At 39.9% G+C, this 21,989-nt stretch overlaps 1 protein-coding gene across 13 annotated transcripts in view; it reads left to right on the top strand.

The window, feature by feature from the left end:
• Window positions 1-21,989, top strand: part of CALD1 (caldesmon 1) — a 197,220-nt gene that overhangs the window by 158,853 nt on the left and 16,378 nt on the right. For 11 of the 13 annotated variants that reach the window (XR_009960259.1, XM_062591030.1, XM_062591054.1 and 8 more), the window contains 6 exons: window positions 5,883-6,029; window positions 7,688-8,882; window positions 9,540-9,623; window positions 14,710-14,858; window positions 19,219-19,471; window positions 21,353-21,493. Coding sequence is in view for 12 of the 13 variants with exons in the window: in XM_062591030.1 (XP_062447014.1) it covers window positions 5,883-6,029; window positions 7,688-8,882; window positions 9,540-9,623; window positions 14,710-14,858; window positions 19,219-19,471; window positions 21,353-21,493 (1,969 nt within the window). In the remaining variant the exon portion in view is untranslated. The remainder of the gene's footprint in view (window positions 1-5,882; window positions 6,030-7,687; window positions 8,883-9,539; window positions 9,624-14,709; window positions 14,859-19,218; window positions 19,472-21,352; window positions 21,494-21,989) is intronic. The other 2 variants (XM_062591103.1, XM_062591110.1) reach the window with 1 other exon arrangement.

Raw genomic sequence — 21,989 nt, forward strand, 5'->3', positions numbered from 1 at the left:
AATACTTTCTCATTAGAAAAAAAATCCCTTTAACTGTTTGGAGCTATGAAAAATGAGTAAGGATACAAGAAATCCGTACTATAAAATTATATAAATGAGAACAGAATGCATTGAAAGCTGTCAATCTTTTCATTTTCGCAGATAACTGTGTAGATACGTTCTGTGGATGATTTGCCCACTGAGAAAATATAGTTTGTGTAGTTCCAGAGAATATATTATTGAGAAGATTAAAAAAAAAATGTGTGAGAGGGAAGCTGTAAGCAGAATAAGAAGGTATGCACCCTCTGTCAATGGAAGAAGTTTAAGTCTAGAAGGTGCCACTGTATCATCTAATCTTAAAGAAATAATAGAAATTCACAAGTTGTGTCTATAATCTCAGAAGGGCATTAGTCTTAATGTGGAGACGCAAGAGATGACTCTTCCATCATTTCTGGTATATTTAATCACCCTCACTGTGAAAAAATATGCTTTGTTTCCAGTTTTAATTTGTCTGGGACTAATTTCCAACCATCAGTTAATTTTATCCAATTTTCTCTCCTACATTCAATGTGAAAAAAAGAGTGCGTATCAAATTGAGAAATATGTGAAAAATATGGGTGTTAATAACAACATTTATGCGCAACATTGGACCGAGAACTGTGGTGGCATGTCTGCATGTCTCCAGCATAATCCACTGTTTTCATTCACTGCATCTTTTTGAAACATGAACATTTTGGACTGAAATTCTGCTTATTCCCTCATAAAAAAGAATCTTCTTGAGCAGGTCTGAGCAGAATCCTGGCAGCTGTTGCTGAAACATGCAGGAACGATTAGAAGAACTAGTTTTCCCCACAACTGCCCCCACTACCCCGTCCCCACCATTCACCACAGTTTTAGATATGACTTGAGTGAAATACAGCTGACATTTGACACACAAAGCTTGACAGGGACGTAATCATTCGAAGTGGGCACAAAACATAACATTTGTTATGCTTTGGAGGTGAAGATTGATCCAGTTGTTTGTATTCACATTTTGAAGTCTGTATGCCTATCATAACACACATTGCATGAACAGTAAAAAGATTAAAAACATATGTAATCATAAATAAAATTTGACTGAAAAGCAACAGTGATGCAAAGAGCACTCCCCTCCACCACTGCGTATTGTAACTGAGTCCGTCCTCACCCCACCCATCCCTTCAGGAAGAGCCTGAGTAAACAGATAGGCTTTCTAAGAGCGCAGAAGGCCAACAAATGGAGCTACTATAGTCTGAGTCTGCCAGTGAAATTTGTCATCCAGAGCGTTTTATTGACATCTTCCCTCTGCCATGAATTTAGAGATGTGCAGGTCAACAAATGTCACTTCAACTGGTGTGGTGTTAGGTAATGAAGAGTGAAGATCTTAGAAATATGTTGGGCTACAAGTAGAGATGCTGTGGTTTGATAACAGGGTGAGTGATCTCATTTCTTGGGCTGGACCACAGAGAAAATCAATGTCATATATGTAGCATGCAGATCATAAAGGCTTTGTAATAACAAAGGTGTGCTGGAAAGTGCTTCCTTATAGGTACAATTCCATTTAATTGAAATATGTGTTGGAGGACAGTTCTATGTATGCTTTGTTGCATTTTGGGCTACACAATAGTTGATCTATTTATTTACATTGTGAAAATAGAAAAAGAATTTAGAAACATCTGAAAAAAGAAGAAGAATTTAGAAACATCGGGTTTAGCATACAGCTGGTGGAAGGCAGGTACTTCTGCAGATTATTAAATTTCTGTTTAATTAGAATATGTATTGTTTAAAACTGACCAGACTTTTCCATATGTTTATAAAATGCCTACTGTAACAGGCCTGTGTATTTGATCAGGAAATTTCAGTGCTGTCATAACAATAATAGTAATGTAATATTACTAGGCAAGGAACTCTAAAACTAAAGTGCCTCAGATAATGTTTGAGCTGATTTGTGGTTTCAGGTAGAAACCAGTTGAAACTGGATTGTATGAAATGGTTTCATTCCCATCATTATTCTAGCTGTTACCAAGTTTCTTGCTGCGTTATAACTTTATCTAAATTTAATGCTCAGCATAAAATTTGTAGGGTGCAGAATCTCTCAGAACAAATTCTGTGATAGCCTTGTTGCTTGTATTCCCAGTCCAACAGAGTTACCTACAGTTCTGGTCTGTAGAGTTTCCATATTCAGCCTGAGGGTAACGTTTTCAGCTTATTGAAATAATCAGGAGATTTGTTATTGACTTCAGCAGGTTTGGGATTTCACTCCTGGAGATGTAAAATTATCCTGCCCACTCAACTGGCTAAAATAACTATTTCAACTTGTTTTTCCTACCCAGCATGATGTGAAACGTCCTGCTGCATACATGCAGTGCTTGGTCGCCTGTATTTAAGTTGTGCTGCGTGCGAAATATGATAGACTGGGCACAAACACTTTACCAGAAGGACTTATCAGTAACACACGCAGGTTATACTGCCTTTTCCGATGTCAGAAACATGAAGGGGTAACAGGAGAAGTAGCCAACAATCTGCTTTTTTCTTTTTTTCTCATTTTCTCTCTTCTCTTCTCTTCTCTTCTCTTCTCTTCTCTTCTCTTCTCTTCTCTTCTCTTCTCTTCTCTTCTCTTTTTTCTTTTTTGTTAGATCAAGAGCATGTTATCTTTGGTAGCAAGGTGGAGGATGGTTTCCAGCTCGTCTTCTTTTCATCTGAATAGTTAATAAGAAGTATCACATATCAGAAGGCTTGGCATACCTCTTTGACCTCATGCTGTTCTCTCATTGCTTGAGATAGCTGGAACAGCTAACTGTAGTGAGACACTTGACTGTAAAGACTTTGAACAGTTATGTGGAAGATGACAAATGGATATAAGGTTAGTTTAATTTAGTGGTGGGGTGTGTATTGCATGCTGGGCAGCAAGGCTCTTCTCCAAGGGTGGAGAAACACCACTGGCCAGCATGGATCATTAGAGTTCCATCTGTCTGATAAATAGAGCTGAAGTTTTGGCCTCATGCTTTATTATTTGTTTATTATTTATCTAGGTATAATGAGTGTTTGAAGACATAGGTGAGTAGCAGAAGTGCTCAGAAGAGTTTCCAAACTGATTTTGCTTGTGACATATAGTTAGGAAAGCTATAACAGTGGGAAAGCACGTGAGTGGGAGTGAGTCTTGAGATGCAAAATGAATGAATGTACAGTAGAAGGATTGTGAACTTGTGCACTTGCCTGTATTTTATTTTCTAGGTGAAATTAGTTTGCTTCCCTAAGCAACACAGGAGGAAGAGGCTTCTAAAATAACTTAGGAACATCACAGTCACACAAATGTATTTTTCAGGGGTAGGGATGGCAATATCTAGCTCGCACTGTCTTTCCTATGACTGAATTTCTCATGGAAAGTCAATGGCAGTGAAGATAGCTATGCTGAACATCTTCGTAAGTGATCCTGCTGTCAGTTTGCTCTCAGCATGCTCCTTAGCCTGTTAATTAACATTTGTCAACCTGACTCAGTATTTTCAAATTATCTTACTGTTTGTATCCCTGTTAGGGTATGAGGACTACTCAGATCTGTTCCAGGAAAGCTTGCATTTCTTAGGCAAGTAAAGCAGCCCTTAGAAATACAATCTGGGAAGTGGTTTAACGTAATTTTAGAGAAAATATGATACAGAAATATAAAACTAATATTAGTTATTGATATTGCTATTTTCATCAGATATTGTAGATGTGTCACACATCTATACTGATGAACAAAATTGAATACTTAATATGATAATTTTGGGTATTTCCCATATCTGGTGTGCTTGCTTGCTGTGGGAAACCACTGTAATGTCCAGTGAGGCAGTGAATATGCTTAAAGAGACTTTGAGAAAGACTGACAGCTTTCTTAACAGAGGATTTATGTGATAAGTGTCCCAGGACAGGAAATATATATCCTTTTTATTCAACTTATTTAATGAGTATCATTTGATGGGAGTTTTCTGCTTATGTTTTTTTTGTCCCCCTTTTTTAGTTTTCTGAACAGCTGGTAGTTTTAAAAAGGCTTTTAAAAATGGTTATTCTCTGTGCTGTCGAGGAACGTTCTGTGTGGATGCAGACAGTAGGATACACTACTTCAGCCTCCTTTGGTCTCACCGCAGAGACAACCCTTGAGCCATAGGTGGTGGGAACTGACTCACTTGTGGCCATTATCCAGCTGCCACAGGCTAAAAGCAAAGGTCTTGTGCCCTCACATTTGGAGTTACGAACTAAAAAGAACATAGGCTTCTTGCAGCCAGAATGTCTTACTAATGAGTGGGCCTTCTATGGTCAGTTTGCTAATGCATTTTTATTCCAGAGTCTGTTTTTTCTTTCTGCAGATTAGAGACCACATCAGTTTATTATTGTATTCATATGCTTTCTGTTCTAGTCCTGAATGAATTGTTGATCCCTGTTTAAATTATTTCCAAATGACAGAAAGTACTTTTCCTTGCCTTCTCTGGCTCACCTGTAGTGCTTTTAATTTTAAATCTGCCTTTCCCCTTCCCCTAGCATGATTATTCTGCTCATGGAGTACCTCCTCTTTGAGGGGGTACTGTTTTGTAGAAGGAAAAAGTAACAAACTCTTGAAGTGGAACGTGAAAATAGCAAATCAAAGTGTCGGAGCATTAATGCTAAGAAAAGTAGCACAGGATGAAAATGCTGTTCAAGCTCTGGCTGTGGCTCAGCTTTACCCTCATCCATGTTGGATTTTTAACTTCTATTTTTAATCTTAAAAGAAAAATTGGGATTATTGCATCTCTGCTGAATCTATACTTTCACTCTTTTTTCAGCAAAGGAATCTAGTACCTATGTAAAAGTACCAGAAGAAGCAATGGGAGAGGTTTGGACTCAGACAGTCTGATTTATGACTAAATCATTTTTTTTTTTTTTTTTTTTTTTTTTTACTTTTAATGTTAAAATATTCTTTGAAACAGAAGCTTTAATAGTGCTTGCTTTGACTACATGGAGAGCTCTTTTCTATGTGCATTGCTCTACAGCTAGCTTAAATGGGTGACTATATAAGGAAGGGTGACTTCTTAACCATCGTATATCAGATCACCGCTGGAAGCAAAATAAATGAATGCCCTGATTGGATTTGGCACATGTTAGCTTCCTATTTCTCTTTCCCTGCACAAAAAAATAACAGGAATGCAGGCGCTTCCCTTTATCTCATACGGTAATAATGAACCTCAGCAAAGATTTGAATGGGCCGCAGGATTATTAGGATTGTAATATCTTGCTTTCTTTTTCAAGTAGGATGAAACTAATTGTAATCATCTGCTGAGTTAGATGAACACAATAGGTTCTCAGCTGTAGGCTTTCATCACAGTGGAGATCTTGTATGATTTGGCCTGGCAGGGCTTCAGGCTTACAAAACTTTTGTAGATGTCAGATGTTTGGCACTCGAAACTGAGCACTGAGAGAAGCATTGTCATACTTATATGTCCCTGCTTTTCTGGTCTTTTGTTTTTAGTATAATGTTGTCATGCTAAGGGTGTTAAATTTGGTAGAGGCTGATGAAAGGCTGCTTAGCTGTGACCAATTTGAGTTACATGGCTTGAGTGAGAGTCTGCTCAAACAGTGTTGAGTTCACTCTGCAGAATCATGATGAAGTCTAGCAGGATGTTTGCCTAGCTGTAGAGCTGGGGTTTTATACTCCTGATATCTTCCAAGAGCAAACTGACAGTGCAGTGAGGCTGCTGCCTTCACTGTGACTATTTTGTCAGGTTCCTTTTCGAAACAGAAAACAAAACTGAGCTCCAAAACATGGAGCAAACACACTACCCGAGCCTGGGCCAAATCCTTTTTGTAGTTTTACAGTGTCACTGCCCTACATGCTGCAGCCCCTTTATTTGTCTCTCCCTAATGCTCTGTTGCAGGCTGTCCTACCAGAGAAACGATGATGATGAGGAAGAAGCCGCCAGAGAACGTCGCCGACGGGCTCGACAGGAGAGGCTGCGGCAAAAGGAAGAGAGTGATCTATCAGGAGAAGTAACAGAGAAATCAGAAGTTAATGCCCAAAATAGGTAAAGCATTAATGTTATTTGATGATGAGTCAATGTACTTTTTGTTCAGAGGAGAGATGTGTTTCGAAGACTCTGTTCTGCTGCTTAAATCTTGAATTCCAGGTTTGGCCAGCTTCTCTCTGACAAGGACCAAACACTGTGAGGAGTACCAAGCCACAATTTAATGAGAATATCACTGAGACTGGGCATGACCCGTTCCGTTATTTACTTACTAAGTGTGCTCAGGGCTGTGTGTGATGGGATGACTCAGTTAGCATTCATGAGGGCAAGCATGTGTCTGCTCTGTGGATAGGCTGTAGTACTCTGTATCTGGCTCACAAACCTCCACGTAGTCCATCTTTTGTTATGCCTATAAATGGACAGAGGAGAAAGTTCAGCAATCTGGCTTACAGGGGCTGTGACACCATTTCCTGCAAGGGCACATAGAAATGGTAGGCCCTAGGACTCAAGTTGCAGAGGAAATATGAATGGGAGGTGCTGGATGTGAGAGCTAGGCATCAAGTCACATCTGGCATTGTGAGGCTTATACAGCTGTAAACAACAGAAAAGCTTACGGAGTGAGGGGGTATTTGTTGCAAACTGGGAGGGCAGAACCAGCTTTTTAGTCTGTGTGTCATTTATTCTGTTCCACATATCCACAAATAATATACCCAAATGTCCAGTAGACATAACGTTGATAGAAGAGATCAGAAATACGCCTTGTGACACCAAGTTAGTAAATCAGATATAAGCTGAAGTAGCATTCTATTAAATACAAGCAGAATGGATATAGATAAAAAAGCAGCAACACTTGATTGTAGATCATAATCTTTTTACAGTGAAGTTAAAAAGAAAGAGGGAAGAAACCTGAACATAGGATAATTAACTGAATTTTGAAGAAGTCAAAAAAAAAAAAAAAAAAAAAAAAAAATCCAGAGACTGAGAGTGAGACCCAGTTCTGCACCTACAGGTGCTAGGTAGCATGTCTCAAAATTAGGTGCTGGATGCACACCATTTTCTAAAGGGATACATTTCCTTCTGCAAACAATCACAACTGTACCTCACTGTAAATTAACTGGTTATCCCATGATGGACTGTCTGTGGATGTTTTTGCTAAATAGGAGTGGCCACCTTCTCATTGCTAGAGAAGGTCAGTGAAGTCAGAGGGTGCCTTGCTTGAGTAGCATCTTCAAAAATTTTGCCTGGTAGGAAGATCTTTGTGAGCAAGACAAAGAAATTTTAGGCATCAGGCCAAGCTGAAGGAAGAGGTCCTTAAAGCAAGCTGAAGTCTTCTAAGTATTCTGCTGCCAGGTGCATAGTGGGAGGATGAATTTTTCAGGGCTGTTTATATTTCATCTGTTCCAAGCATCAGGGACCAATCAGGTGCCCACTGAAGTCAGTAAGACTCCCCGGGACTTCAGTGGCTGCTGGAGCATGGCTGGAAGGGAACCTTTTCAGTTTCTGATGTTGTGAAATCTCACATTTCCTCACATAAGTGTAGAAATGCCAAAATTAATCTCCAGAACCAGTTTGCTAAATTTTGAAGTATGTAATCTGTTCTGTTTTCACACTACAGAGTGAAGTTACAGATGAATGATGTAAGCTTTTTTCTAGAAACAGCTAAGTGCGTACCTTATTAGAAAGGGTTTTTTTAATGCGAAGTTGTCACTTTTATGTAGTGTGGCGGAAGAGGAAACCAAACGTACTACAACCACAGGTGGAACAGATGATGATGCTGCATTCTTGGAGAGACTGGCAAGAAGAGAGGAGAGACGCCAAAAACGTCTCCAGGAAGCCCTAGAACGTCAAAAGGAATTTGACCCAACGATCACAGATGGGAACTTGTCACTACCAAGCAGGAAAGAAGTAAACAACATGGAAGAAAATGAGACCACAGAGAAAGAGGAAAAGGATGAAACACGTCGAGGACGCTATGAGATTGAGGAAACAGAAACGATTACCAAGTCACACCAAAGGAACAACTGGAGGCAAGATGGAGAAGAGGAGGAAAAAAAAGAAGAAAAAGACAAAGAGGAGGTACAGGAGGAGAAACCAAAGGAGGTACCCGTAGAGGAAAATCAGGTAGATGTGACAACAGAAAAACCCATAGATAAAGAAGAGGCAGTAGAAGCAAAAACTCTAGCTGTAAATGCAGAGGAACACAAAACAGAGAATGATACCAACGCTGTGCTGGAAGGGAAGCAGAAGGGAGGGGAAGAGGCTGTGGATGTAACTGATGCTGTAGGTAAAGATAAGGTTAGAGAGGAAGAAAAGGAAAAGGCTGAGGAAGAAAGCAAGAAAGCAGAAGAAAGGGAGAAATTTGAGGCAGAAGAAAGGGAAAGATTAAAAGCAGAGGAGGAAAAGAGGGCAGCTGAAGAAAAACAGAAAGCAGAGGAGGAAAAGAGGGCAGCTGAGGAGAGAGAGAGGGCAAAAGCTGAAGAGGAGAAGAGGGCAGCTGAGGAAAGAGAGAGGGCAAAGGCTGAAGAGGAGAAGAGGGCAGCTGAGGAAAGAGAGAGGGCTAAGGCTGAAGAGGAGAAGAGGGCAGCTGAGGAAAGAGCAAGGGCTAAGGCTGAAGAGGAGAAGAGGGCAGCTGAGGAAAGAGAGAGGGCAAAGGCCGAAGAGGAGAAGAGGGCAGCTGAGGAAAAAGCAAGGGCTAAGGCAGAAGAGGAGAAGAGGGCAGCTGAGGAAAGAGCGAAGGCTAAGGCAGAAGAGAAGAGGGCAGCTGAAGAAAAGGCTAAGTTAGAAGCAGAGAAATTAAAGGGGAAAAAAAAGATAGAAGAGAAAAAAATAGAAGAAAAGAAAATAGAAGATAAACAGGTAAAAGAGAAGAAAGTACAAGAAGAAAAACCTAAAGCGGCTTTCCTAAGAAAACAGGTACAGTAAACATTTTGCACCAAAACAAAGACACCTGTGGTTTGTGAGAAATGTAATGCAAGGAAAAAAAAAAAAAAAGATTGGACTGGAATTTCCTCACAGTTCTTCTACTGCATTTAAATGACTAATACTCAAGCTCTCTCTTGCTCCCTCTTTTTTAAACTAAAGTGCCTTATTTCTGCTTATCAATAATGCAGTACACAACACATCTATCCTAACTCCACTCTACAGAGAAAACCTTGCATGTTCAGACCTCTGCATGTTTTTTTTGCTGCCTTCTTTCTCAGTTGCTGTAAGCTGGCCTAATGCAGTACACATGAGGTTGGGGCAGGCACAAATTGACGCAAGATATATGAGCACCTGGTAAGCTCAGTGTGAGGAATGTTAAGTGCAATCATAAGTGAGGGCACTTTCTGCTGGGACATGTGAGCATGATGCCGCATGAGGGAGGAAGGCCAAAGCGGGGGAATGGGAGCTCTTGGAGAAGAGGGAAAGAGCACGGCTGCACACGGGGATGTGGCACAGCAGCTTATGGAGGTGATGTGGATGTGCACTGGGCTGGTACGTGAGCACGGTGTGACAGAACACAGGGGCAGAGGGATGCTCATAGAATGATGTATTCATCTTTAAAAATCATTAAAAACCCCAAAAACAAAGGGGGAAGAAAAAGAGGTTAAAGTGGAAGTTCAAAAGGAAAAGGTACCAGATGAGAAGCTTCGACTTACCTCCAAAAAAGATCAGGTAACATTTCAACCATTGATTTAGACGTTGTAAGGAAACTTGAGACAAGAAAATAAGAGCCCTGTAACTGAAAGTTGCTTGTTCAGCAAAGTACTTAAGCATGTGCCTTACTTTAAGAACATGGTTAATCCTGCTGAAATAATTAGAGATGAAGCTACTTATGTGCTTAACATTATATGTTAAAGTGTTTTGTTCCTTTTGGGCCTCAGAACCAAGTCTGTTTGTTATAATTAGAACAAATACTTCAGTGAAACTTGGTTCAGTCAGTAACATAAAGATAGTTTGGACTCTAGGGATAGATTTTTCAGGACTGTGTCAACTAATCATCTTCCCTAGTTTCCTCCCACTTTACTGTGAACTTTTTCCTTGTGACTGAGACCTCCTCTCATAATAATAATAATCATCTAGGTCCCTTTGGCCACCTGACTGCCCTAACTAATGATTTTCCCCAAATTGCAATGTCCCATAATATAAACTGTGCATACCCAAGATTTTTCTTTTGTTTTGAAGAGAAATTCTCCAAAATTTACTGCATTGCATTTCCACTGTAAACACAGGAGCTGGTGCCATGGTGTTTTACTGTATGGTAAGTAAATAGGATTTGGGAACCATTTACTCTTCAGATTGCAGCTGGCAAGCAGGGAGCCACCTTTAATGTTCTGTAGCAACTGTGCTATCGATTCGATGCAGCAGATATCAAAATACCCACTGACTGTAGTTGGACAGGGATATTGGGCAAGACCTTGCACGTTTGGACTCACTTGGGTTCATCTGGGTCTGAGCAGTTTAAAAAGAGCCACAGCACTGAGATTTGGTGAGGGTCAGCTCGCTGCATGCACAGCCCCAAGGGCTGGAGGCTCTGCTGCTATGTGGGAAAAGCACCAGGAGCTCCAGTCCTGTGTCCTCTGTAAAACAGCTTGATTAATTCACAGCAGGCTATAAATGCTTAGCTCATCCTCAGGGAGAGGTGAGGGCAGATCATGTCACGATCATTGTCTGATTTGATTGTCCAACATGTTCCTTTGAGTAAGGTACAGGTGAGAGATTGAAATGGCAAATGAAGTGAAGATGATGATTAGAAAACAGGTACCTAACAAATAGAGAGAGATATTGGCAAAACTAGAACAATTTACTCTGGAAGGGGAAAAAATTAAATGAGACCTGATGGTGATGCTTAAGAACACTGCTTTAGAAGAACTTAACAGTTACTGTACTCTATACTCCCTTGATTATGAAACTAGAAGAAGGAGCTGTGCAAAAATTTAGAGATGAGTTGCGTGAGAAGCTTTGTACAACAGAATCAGCCTGCAATATGCATTGTTACACAAAATCTTTGAATATCGTACAACAGAATTGGCCTGTAATATTCGCTATTACAGAAAATCTTTGATTATTACAAGCAACTTTAAAAAGGGGGGCACTAATGTAACCACAAACGTTGATGGGGAGGTGGAAGGGGACACTTGAGATGCAGTTGCCCTGCTTGTGTTTATGTGGAGCTTGCTCAAATCTCTCTGGAGCTCCTGTCATCCTTCTAAACCATCTCCACAAGGCTGGATTCTTACAGGAAATTGGTAAGACTTTAAAAGTGACTCGTGATTTTGATACTTCTATTCTTGGATGCTCAAGCTGAGAGAATTTAAGAGTCTCCTATTTCTGGTACAATGCTAAATACCTGTCTGCTGAAAGATAGATCCCTTGCATGTGTATCAAAATAAGCATTCAGAATGATTCCTCATTTTTGAAAACCTCTGTTGTTGCTTCCTGCCTTGGGATGAAAAAATGGCAATCTCAAACTGCAAAATTGAGATGATTGGGCTCCCATCTTTCCCCCCCTTGAAGTATATACAAATTCAGAAAGGCCTTTTTTTCAACTATGCAGTTAAGAGGATAGCAGTGTATAATGAACAAGATCCTGAAGGAGTACCATGTCTCTACATAACCAGATTTGTGCTTCTGTAATTATGCATCGCAAGAGTATATCCTTTCTTATTGTGACCAGTATCTGGCCCTCAAGGTCTAAGTTTTAATCAAATTAGCGTACAAAATTTGTCTCCTTTTCTGAACTGCCCCACAATTTTGGGTTCTCAAAACTAGCCTGGAAAACTCATAACAGCAAACTTTCTCATGATGTGAGACTCCTGGTATTTCCTGCTTCCAGTTTGGCTAGACGTGCTGCAACAGTTGCTTTTCTCATGGTATTTGGGTATAGTAGTTGGCTCTAAATGGAAGCCCTAGCTAGACCCAAATGTGCACGGCTTTTAAGACACGAAGAAACTGCACCCAAATACTGGATCAAATTTGTCAAATGGCCCCAACCTTAGTAATTGATTCACTGCAGTTTGAAGGTATTCAAACTCTAGATTTGGAAACTTGACTCTCAAGTATTAAAAAAATCCTAAAGACGAAAGAAACAATACGAGAAAGATTAACATACACATAGATGAAATTGCAAATTAGTTAAGCATCAAAAAAACTTTTGGTTGTGTTCTATTTTGACTTGAGGGTCAAGATGTGAGGGAGGATTTAGACAGTCTTTTATTCAGGTAATAGCATCCATCCACTCCAGCTGGAGGCAGTGTGGTCCTTTTCATTAAATTCAGCAGAAGCTGAATTAGCCTCTAATTCAGCGAAACACTGAGACGGGGAAAATACTTTTTTTGATGACCTTCCTTTGGAATGGCAAAAAATGGTTCCTGCTTCTGTGCAAATCAATCACTGTTTTGGCATTAAAATTAGTAGGAGCAGGATTGGGCCGTAAAGCTGTGAAATGTTTCTGTAATAACTTGTTTTATCATCCTTTTGAATGAATAAGCCAATTTATATCATGATTTTCTCAAATGCACACATAAATCTTGCTGGCTTCTGAAATGTTATTTCCTAACCTATTAATTTTTAAACTGTATTGTTTTAATATTGGTTTTCTCAGCAATTTCAGTTAAGATGTGAGAGATATGACCTTCCTCAGTGGACTTCAGTACATCCGGGCAGTTCAAGTACTAGTGTTATAATGAGACTTAGAAAGATCCTGATGAAAATCTCAGCCAAGGAAATCCTATGCTGTCAAAATCCCAACACAGACATCCTGGCATTTGAAACGTTGCAACAATCAACATCCCCAGTCTCAGTGTCACACTGTTTGGCATTGAAGGTTGAGGAGATTGCTAACGGGCAGCAGAGCTTTACACCATGAACATGTCAGCAGTTAGGATGTGGCCCAGATTTGGGAGTGTCCAAAAGACTTTGCTGTCCGATGGCATTCATTAGACTCGATGAATAGAGTTGGTTGTCTCAGCCCAGCTCCTAGAGAACAGAAAACTGTTGCTGAGACTGCTCGCAATACCAGCCTTGTTTGCTAGCCGTCGCAGCATCATGGCCAAAGAATGCACGGTCACGGAAATTGAATTCCCCTCCTGTCCGCCAGAGTGATTCTGCCAGGTCATAACTAATGGCCCTTGGCAGGATGGCGCGGGGAAGGTTTGCATGGCTGCTGCCTGTTCACAGGACAAGGCAAATTTTTCGGTGGGTTGTGTCCAACCACTGACAAATTTGCTCAGATTGCATAACCCTCCACCCCCCCCATTACTGGCCTGCAGCATGTGCCACCTTGATGTTGTCTATCATATAAATTTCTGTGAATAAACAAACTGGGCCTAGGTAAAGTCAGAGCCAATACTAGGGCTTCATTCAGCAGCTTAAAACAATTTCTCATGAAGATCTTGGCTTGAAAACTCTGAAATCGACCCTTATTGGTGTAGATTTTGCATCCCTAGAAGTTCCTCTTTATTGAGGAAAGATAGAAGTGTGACTTACAGTGTGTGTGTGTATGTGTGTTGGGGGGGATGTTGGTTTTATATTATTAGGAGCAGAAGGGAGCTCCATAAAAACAGTTGTGCTCTAGACAGGACTGTTACCAAAGTTCTTTCTGTAAGTAGAAAATGGGATGGCTATAGGCTTCCAAGACACAAAACTATCTTTTTATAGAAGTCTTCAAATGATTTTTTCACAGAAAATATTTATTTCTTGTCCACTAGGATCTTCTTCCAACATGGTAGAGCATTAAAAAAAAAGGAGGCATTTTTGGAATGTTTGTTTCGTGTGCTGCTGTTGAAAGTTTATTTAGGCTGATAGTGCAGCTAACTTGCTTAGTAGGAATAATTCTGCCTGCAGGACAAAGAACTCAAATCAGTTTATATCCTCCACTTCTTGTCAGCATCTGGCCATGATTCAGTGCACTGGAATCAGGCTATCTCTGGCCCTGATAAATAGTTAAAGCCCATAACTCTGTGGGTATACTGGAGTGTGAATCCATACACTAAGTATGCTTCATTGCTATCAAAAATGTATGGCAAAGCTTTTGAAGGGAAAAGAGAATTCTTGCTTGGAATATTTTCTTCTTCCTAGGATTAAATATTCATGCCTGATAACACCATCCATGGTGTTATGGCTCCTGGCAGGACTGTGCTTTTGATCAGATCGACTTTTACGCTGATATAAAGATCATTTTGTCTCCTGGTCACTATACTTGTAATATCAAAATACCTACTTGTTGTGACACTGGAAATGCTAGGTCCATTTTGGTAGCAGTCCTGTGCTGTGCTGCTGAATTGAAGTGGCATTCACTAACTTTGTCCAGCCATCTTGGCAATCGTTGAAGGTTATGCGTTATTTTTATTGCTCAGTGCCGTAAGCCTTCTACACAGACTGTAACAACAAGCCTAATCCCAAGGAATTTGCAGCCGAGGATGTTAATAGACAACAGGTCAGTAGTGCTCCAGTGGGAGAGAGGAGCATCAGGGTGCCTTGGGAAGGTGCAGTTGCAGAATGAAGTGGTGTGGCATGATAGTCCCATGGCCAAAAAAACTTTCACAGAACACAGAGGGTTTAAGATGCTTTCATTTTTAATTCACACCTGGAAGGCAGGGTGCTGGCTGATCACGTTTTAGAGCTTTACAGAGTACCTCTGTCATGAAGTACATAAGCATTCTGAGCTTGGTTAAACATTAACACTAAGAAATTCCTCGGCTATTATTTAGAAAGCCTCACTGTGATTTTTTTTCTATGACTTACAATATCTCCTGAGCAGATAAAAGATGTCAAGGATAAAGACAAAGCACCTAAGGAGGAACTTAAAAGTATCTGGGATCGTAAGAAGGGATTTCCTGAACCAAAGGCACAGAATGGAGAACGTGAACTCCCTGCCCACAAGCTTAAATCTACTGAGAATGTTTTTAGGTAAGTTCCAAATGAACGCTGGGTTTATGTTATAGCAGAGCAGGTGGCCTTCTCTGCATCTCTCTTAATGTCCTTTTAGCTGCTTAGTACAAGACTTAGGTTGCAACTGCAGCAGAAGCTCTAATATTCATTGTTAGGCATGAATTAAGGGTCTTGGGCTGTTTTCTAAAGAACTGACTATTCAGTTAGGTGAAAACCTCTGCCAGCCATAATGTTCTATTTTTTTTATCCTTTGATAAGCACCATCTAAGTTTGATTTGTTCAAGGAAATATTGGTCTTACAGCTATAGTGGGGTATCCAATGAAGGTAACAAATTGGTAGTGAAAGGTTATTAAGAAGGGTTTCTGCGTGCTGATGGGGAATACATGAAGCAGATTAGAAGTTCTGCCTTTTAGTAGAGGTATCAGGATGAACAGGTTAGAATTTTTTTTTCCCTTTTGCACCTCTCTCCCTTTTTTAAATTGATACAGGAAAAGGACAAGCTAAGCTCTGCAGGCACTTTTAAAAATCTATGTATGGCAGATGAGTTTGGCTGTTGTATCTCAACATTCCTCTTGTGATTCTTCCGGGAAAAGCAAACTTTCTCAAAACAAAACGCAGTTCAAAAGTCCCTGGAGACCTAAGGCCAAAAGACCAACAATGTCAGACAGCACGGAGATGGAAGAGCAGGAAATCAGTCTTGCTCGGAACTATCCTGTATCTTGACTTGGGGAACATCATCAATAACAGGAGAATAGTTTTCTAAAAATATTTTTGTTGTGTTTTAATTTATTTTGCTTCCTGTGGGAGACAGACTTTAGTGGCAACATGCAGATTTCAGTTTCTGTTCTTTTTTTTTCTTTTTTTTTCTGTTTTTCTTCCACTATTTCCCAAATGTTTGAAGATGGGTGTCTAACCCAAGGCTTTTTTTGGAACCATCTTTTTCTTGTTTTTACATGAACGTATTAGATGAGAAAGCCTTGGCTAGTTCTAAAAGATGAAGATGAGAATAAAATCTGGTAGTGGAGTCTAAAGAAAAATCTTCTGAGTCTCATTTGTGAGACTCAGAAATTCACAAATTTGTAAGACTCAGTTTTTTTTTGTGTGTATTTTATTGCTTATCTTTCCCATCTCCTTTCCCGCCTGCCTTCCTCCTCATTTTTGTACAGGGCTGAAGAGTCCTATGATGTAACACGTTTTTCACATTGTTCTGACATTTTTGGCTCCCACGAAACACTTTTCTTTTTCCTCTGTGTCTGAAAGCTGGCAACCAACCTCATTTCTTAGCATCAAAGAGGCACTTAAGAAACTCTTCCTCCACAGAGTATCTCAATACTAACTTCTCAATGTCAAAAACAGAGAGAAGTGATTCCCAGAAGCTGTTAAAGGAGTTTGGGAGGTGGTGGAGAATAAAGGGAATTACTGCTAGTAATTGTTTCCTACTTCAGGTTATGCAGAACCAGTAGGATTATGCTGGGCCAGAAGTCCAGCATGCTGCATGAGAATAAGATAAACTAGGAGTAAATATATGTGGATAGAACTCAAAATATTCTTGTAAGGAGGACAAAGTAGTCACCTGAGCTCTCCAGACAGAAATGTTAAGACTAGATTCTACCTTTGGCTTATATCAGTGGAAAGCTGAGAATAACTCTGTTGATTTCATTGAAGTTGTCTACACTGAAGTCACTGAGGTTTAATCCTTCTTCTGTACTGATACAGAGTGGCAATTTGTTAAGAGGATCTTGGCTAATGTCATACTGTTAGTGCTCTTGATTTTTGAGGGCTGAGTGTTTGCTCTTGCCAGCAATATCATTGTGTCTGTCAGAAATGACCTGTTACATCTTGTTTGGGCTCCAGTCTTGCAGGTGTGGGTGGGCTGGCAACACAAACTTCAGAGAGCAAGAGCAAAAGTCAGTGAGGTTGCGGGGGTTGTTTGTTGCAGAGGCTACAACTCTGCAGCAAAGCAGGAGGAAAGTCTGAAAACTGCGAGGGATTTCTCATGCCCTGGGCAAGACAGAGGAATGGGATCCTTACATACTTAGGATACTTAGGCTCATGGAGCATTTGGGTTCTTGACATCTCAGCAAACTGGATTTGAGGTATTTGATGCTGTACACTCCAGATCATACATCATACTTCAAGTATGGGCCCTCATTTTGTTTTCAGGTGAATTGACTGGAATTTGAGATAGTTTCCAATGTTTTCAAGCAATGCTTTAATTACTTGTGTATACCTTGTGTTTTAAAAAGGCATGCGAGTTCTCTTCTTTAATCAGACATTGCTACGTGAAGAAAGCCCTGTTAGTGACAGCGCACATTAACATGATGCTTATGGTAGAAGGTAACCCTATGGGTCTACTTTGCTGGTTTAACTATATTGCAAAAATATTCAGGAATAGGGCCTAGAACAGAAAAGGATTGTGAAAAGGTGGTATTAGGGAGATACAAACTGTGTACCTGTAACTACATTAGAAATCAGATATGAGAATGTACTAGGGATACATAAATCACAGAGGTCCAGGGTATTTAGCTTTGCTTTGTTACACTCTTACACAGAAAAGACTTTCTAAAATGAGGTGTCAGATCATTGCCAAACTTACTTAGCTGAAGAACAAAAGCTGAGATTCCCACAGTAATAATAATTTACTTGTGCTGTTTTGCCACGTAGTTTTTAATAATACAATTCCCAAATCAGGCATTCTGCCCTGCTAGTCAGAGTTTCATTCAAGTCAGTAACAAACTGTGGGGCCAGAAGAATAAGTATTAGTAGATCCTAATGTGATTTTGAAACTACAGGTAATTCAGCTTTGATCCTACAACCTGTTTTAGATGGTTAACCCCAGTGGAGCTAGTGATTTTCCATGTAGGTGAGGGATCTATCTGAACAATGTGCAGAGCTGGGTATGATTCACTGTATTGCAGATTTATGATACTTGATTTTAATGTTATTTGTTACATCTAGTATGATGAGCTGAGTGATGAGTTCTACTAGTTATTATTGGAAATCCTGATTTGCACAATCTTGCTATATTAAATTCTGTAATACTCTAGTTATATGACACAGTTCAACTAGTTATATGATGCTCTAAATATCTCAGCCTACTTAACTGCTGATAAAAATGCTTTGTTGTAGGAAGTGGGAAGGAGTAAAAGATCTTACAAGGGCACTATCTTTGTGTGCCAGATTGCTGTGTTGTTGGCCAGTGGGTGAATCTAGCTCTGTTATTGAAGTCATTAGTATCCAGCTTCTCTGAAAGCCAACAGAGCAGAAAGTTTTTTTAAAAATCCATGCATATTCCTTTTCTGTCTCTTTTGAATACCACACTGATACCTCTTAGGTGCCTATCTCTTTGCCAGCTGTAATAATAAACACACTCAGAGAGCAGATACTTATCAAAACACTGGTGTGGTAACTATATTACCAGGCAATACTATTTGATGCTCTTAAAAAATACACACTTCATGTGAGCAATTTCTAATTTTTTACATTTTGTTGTATTCTTTCTTTTCATCTCATATATAGTAGAGCTGGTTGGAAAGCTTCTCATTTTCTCCTGTGGAAAGTTACCATTAAAAAATATTTTCCAATTTCTTAAGAGAAGATTGTATTTTCCCTGGAAAATGTCAACAAAAGAGCCAATGAACCTCTCTATTTGTACAAGCTAGAACTAAGTCCAAGTGATAGGTGCTTTAGATGAGATAGGAATATTGTATTGGTGAAGAAATAAGATTCTCTCTCTCTCCTGTCTCCTTCTGTCTTCCCCAAGTCACGTATCCTGTTGTCTCCCCAAAGATACTTGTCTTGATAGAAAAAGATATTTACCTTAAAAAGCAAAGGATTAGTGCATCTTTTAGTGTACCAAACACGGTATGATATTTTTGCTATGGGGTTTTAATACATAAATATGTCTTACTTAAAACTGTCAGAGAGAAATTAATTATTGCTTTCCATTGTTGTGTTTTCTATGTAGTGTAACATGTTTTTGGAAGTGTAGCCTCTATACGCAAACTGTAGAGCAGAAGTGTGAAACTGTGCCAATTTATATATCATGGAGATGGTGTTGAAGAGACCTCTTACAGAAGTTACATGTGATATTAAATACTTCAAGTTCAGTTGTTGAACTGTGCCAAAACTGGAGGTGGTTTGAGTTCTAAGACAATGTGGTGCTACTCCTGTACTCATAAGTATATGAGGCTCTAAATATCTCAGCCTACTTAACTGCTGATAAAAATGCTTTGTTGTAGGATGTGGGAAGGAGTAAAAGCTCTTACAAGGGCACTATCCTTGTGTGCCAGATTGCTGTGTTGCTGGCCAGTGGGTGATTCTAGCCAGGAAGGGACAACTTGTGGTACCTGAGCTTTCCTTTCCTTCCTTTCCCAGCCGCTCCAATTTGAAAGGGGCTGAGGAGGCAAAGCGGGGATCTCAGCCCGAAGCTGGAAAGCGGTTAGAAGAGCTGCGCCGTCGCCGAGGTGAGAATGAGAGCGAGGAATTTGAGAAACTGAAGGAGAAGCAGCAAGAGGCGGCCGTGGAGCTGGAGGAACTGAAGAAAAAGCGGGAGGAGCGCCGGAAAGTCCTTGAGGAAGAGGAGCAGAAGAAGAAGCGGGAGGAGGCTGAGAGAAAAGCCAGAGAGGAGGTGAGTATAAAACAAGAAGTATTGGAGTCTGGTTTTAATCACCTGTTGTTTCTACTTTTCTTCCACTGGTCTTAAATTAGATGATAGCTCTCTACAGCCGTGCCTGTACCTTTCGGCAAAGAAGTCAGTGAGACTGGACACAGAGCGAGTCCATATTTAACAAAAGGGCAGAATTAGGCACTGGGAGACTTGCTTATAGATGAAGAAGCACCGGGTGACAAGAAGGACGAGACCAAACCAGAGCACACAGGCCAAAATGTGCTTCTCATTCTTGGATCTGATACTGTGCAGGGTTACGTGGGGAACTCGTCCTGGGACTTTGCTCCAGGTTGCATTCTTTATCTGGGGCCTCTCTTTGGTTGTGCCTTCTTGCAAGCAGGGCTGTTTCTTACTGTATGTCAGGAGGCGGTGTGTCACAGCGGACCCTGATTTCAAATATACTGCCTAGCATTAAAATTGCCCCATTTTTTCTGACCTTCAGATTTAACTGCAGGCATATTTGATAACAAATGACCACATCATATGAATACTCTAATGAGGACCTGAGGTAAAACATTCATCTACCAGGGTAGAAAGAAAAATTCAAAAATGCAGTTCTAGCCTGAGGGGGAGAAAGGCTCTAATAAGGTCCTCATGAGGCAGGGTTCCATCTGCGGGAGCAAGGAATTTCTTATTTTTGATGCGTGCAAAATTTTTGGTGCAATTTTGTAGCCACATAGCTCTTAATTTTTTTGAGATGTCTTTTTGACTTGTGCAGCCTCAGTTACAAAGAGCATGACAGAAATTTGTCCTTTACAGATGAACTGGAAAGCTAATATTTTATACAGTAATGATGGGCTAGATCTCATTAGGAAGTTATTCATGTTTGTTTAAATATTGAGTACTGAAGCACATGTGTTTGCATGTGCTTCTTCTGCAAGGGGACTGTATAAATAGGATTTTCAAATCTCTGGTGCATCATTTAGGAATCTAAGTTGTTTGGAAAACAAATGTAATTTTGGTGAATGAATAATAATAGCATTTAGCGGCTAAATGCCAGTTGCTTTAATGTAGCAAGCTCCTTACAGGATAACTCAGTAGAAGCTGAGGTTATACAATACCTTGCTATACAAGAAGAGATTGAGTTTACCAGCACTAACAGTGGTTGTCTTTTGAGGATTTCCAGTTTGACTGGTAACTAAGGAAGTGAAAACTCCTGTTATCTCTTTGGAGGGAAAACTGTAAGCGTTTCATCTTTACTGCTTTGGGCATCTGCTGATTTTTCCATATACATGTTATTGGCACAGCAATCCCCAGAGCAGGGGGAGAGAAGAACAGTACAAAAATGGTACATTAGGGTACAAAAAAAGCGATTTTGAAAAGCAAAATGAGACCATTGGCGTTTCTGATTTGTTGTATACCTGTTTGAACAAATGGGAATTTGTGCAAAATGATTGGTTCTCTTGTAAACCTGCTTCCATCAATATGTAGACTTCCATCAATATGTGGAGGATGTTTAAAAGTATTCTTTAATAATATTTTTAAACTGCATATAACACTGAAAACGTAACATGTAGTTTCTGAAATCCAGTCCTTAATGAAACTACATGTTTATAGACGTGCTTTGTTCTCTCTTTAGGTGGCACTACATGCAGTTAATCTAGTGACCTTACTGTGAGGAGAAATTAAGGTAGCATAGAGTAGCTGTCTTCCCCACTTTCTTATTTAATACTGTGATGGAGCAGCATTGATACATTACCAGATTTAAGTTAGATCCCTGAAACATCTGGCCAGTATAAAAAAACATTCTTGGAAAATTTGGTGAAAGTCTGCAGAACTGTAGAGCCTTGTAGTGGTTGCAGTTTCTGAAAGGAGAAATGACCATTCACACTTTTTTTTTAGGAGGAGAAGAGGAGGCTGAAGGAAGAAATTGAGAGGAGACGGGCTGAAGCTGCTGAAAAACGTCAAAAGATGCCAGAAGATGGCGTTGCTGATGATAAGAAGCCATTTAAGTGTTTCAGTCCTAAAGGTTCATCTCTTAAGGTAATCTCTCTACTAATGTCTACATAGTGCCTACAAAATAGTGAGGGTTGTAGTCCAACTACTAAACACCCAAACAGTGAGGAAATACTTGAAATCAGGCCCAGGACATTGCTCTGAAACAGGCCTTAGCCTAAACCTTCAGCTGAAAGACTTCATACTCAGGGATGATTGAAAATCAGCAGTTCTTTCTAAAAATACTGTCTAGGCTGAGAGTTACTTGTTGTTCTTGATCAAAAATGTCCAAAAGGGGATCTTCACTTGCAAGAGAAAATTATTCTGGAAACTTAAAGCAATATTACTTTACTGATTTGCAATGTTAGTTATTATAGGAGTGTTTGGTGGACTGGAGTAGGGAAGAATCACAAGTATTCTCTCTCTTCTTGGACATGCACAATTACTTTTTTCCTTGCTAGATTATTTCAACCTGCCCCATATGGGAGATCTAGTTTATGTCTAATCCTCCTAAAAATCACATCTAGAACTGCTAGGCTCGACT

The sequence above is a fragment of the Rhea pennata genome, chromosome 1, assembly GCF_028389875.1.
Source record: "Rhea pennata isolate bPtePen1 chromosome 1, bPtePen1.pri, whole genome shotgun sequence".
Classification (NCBI taxonomy): domain Eukaryota; kingdom Metazoa; phylum Chordata; class Aves; order Rheiformes; family Rheidae; genus Rhea; species Rhea pennata.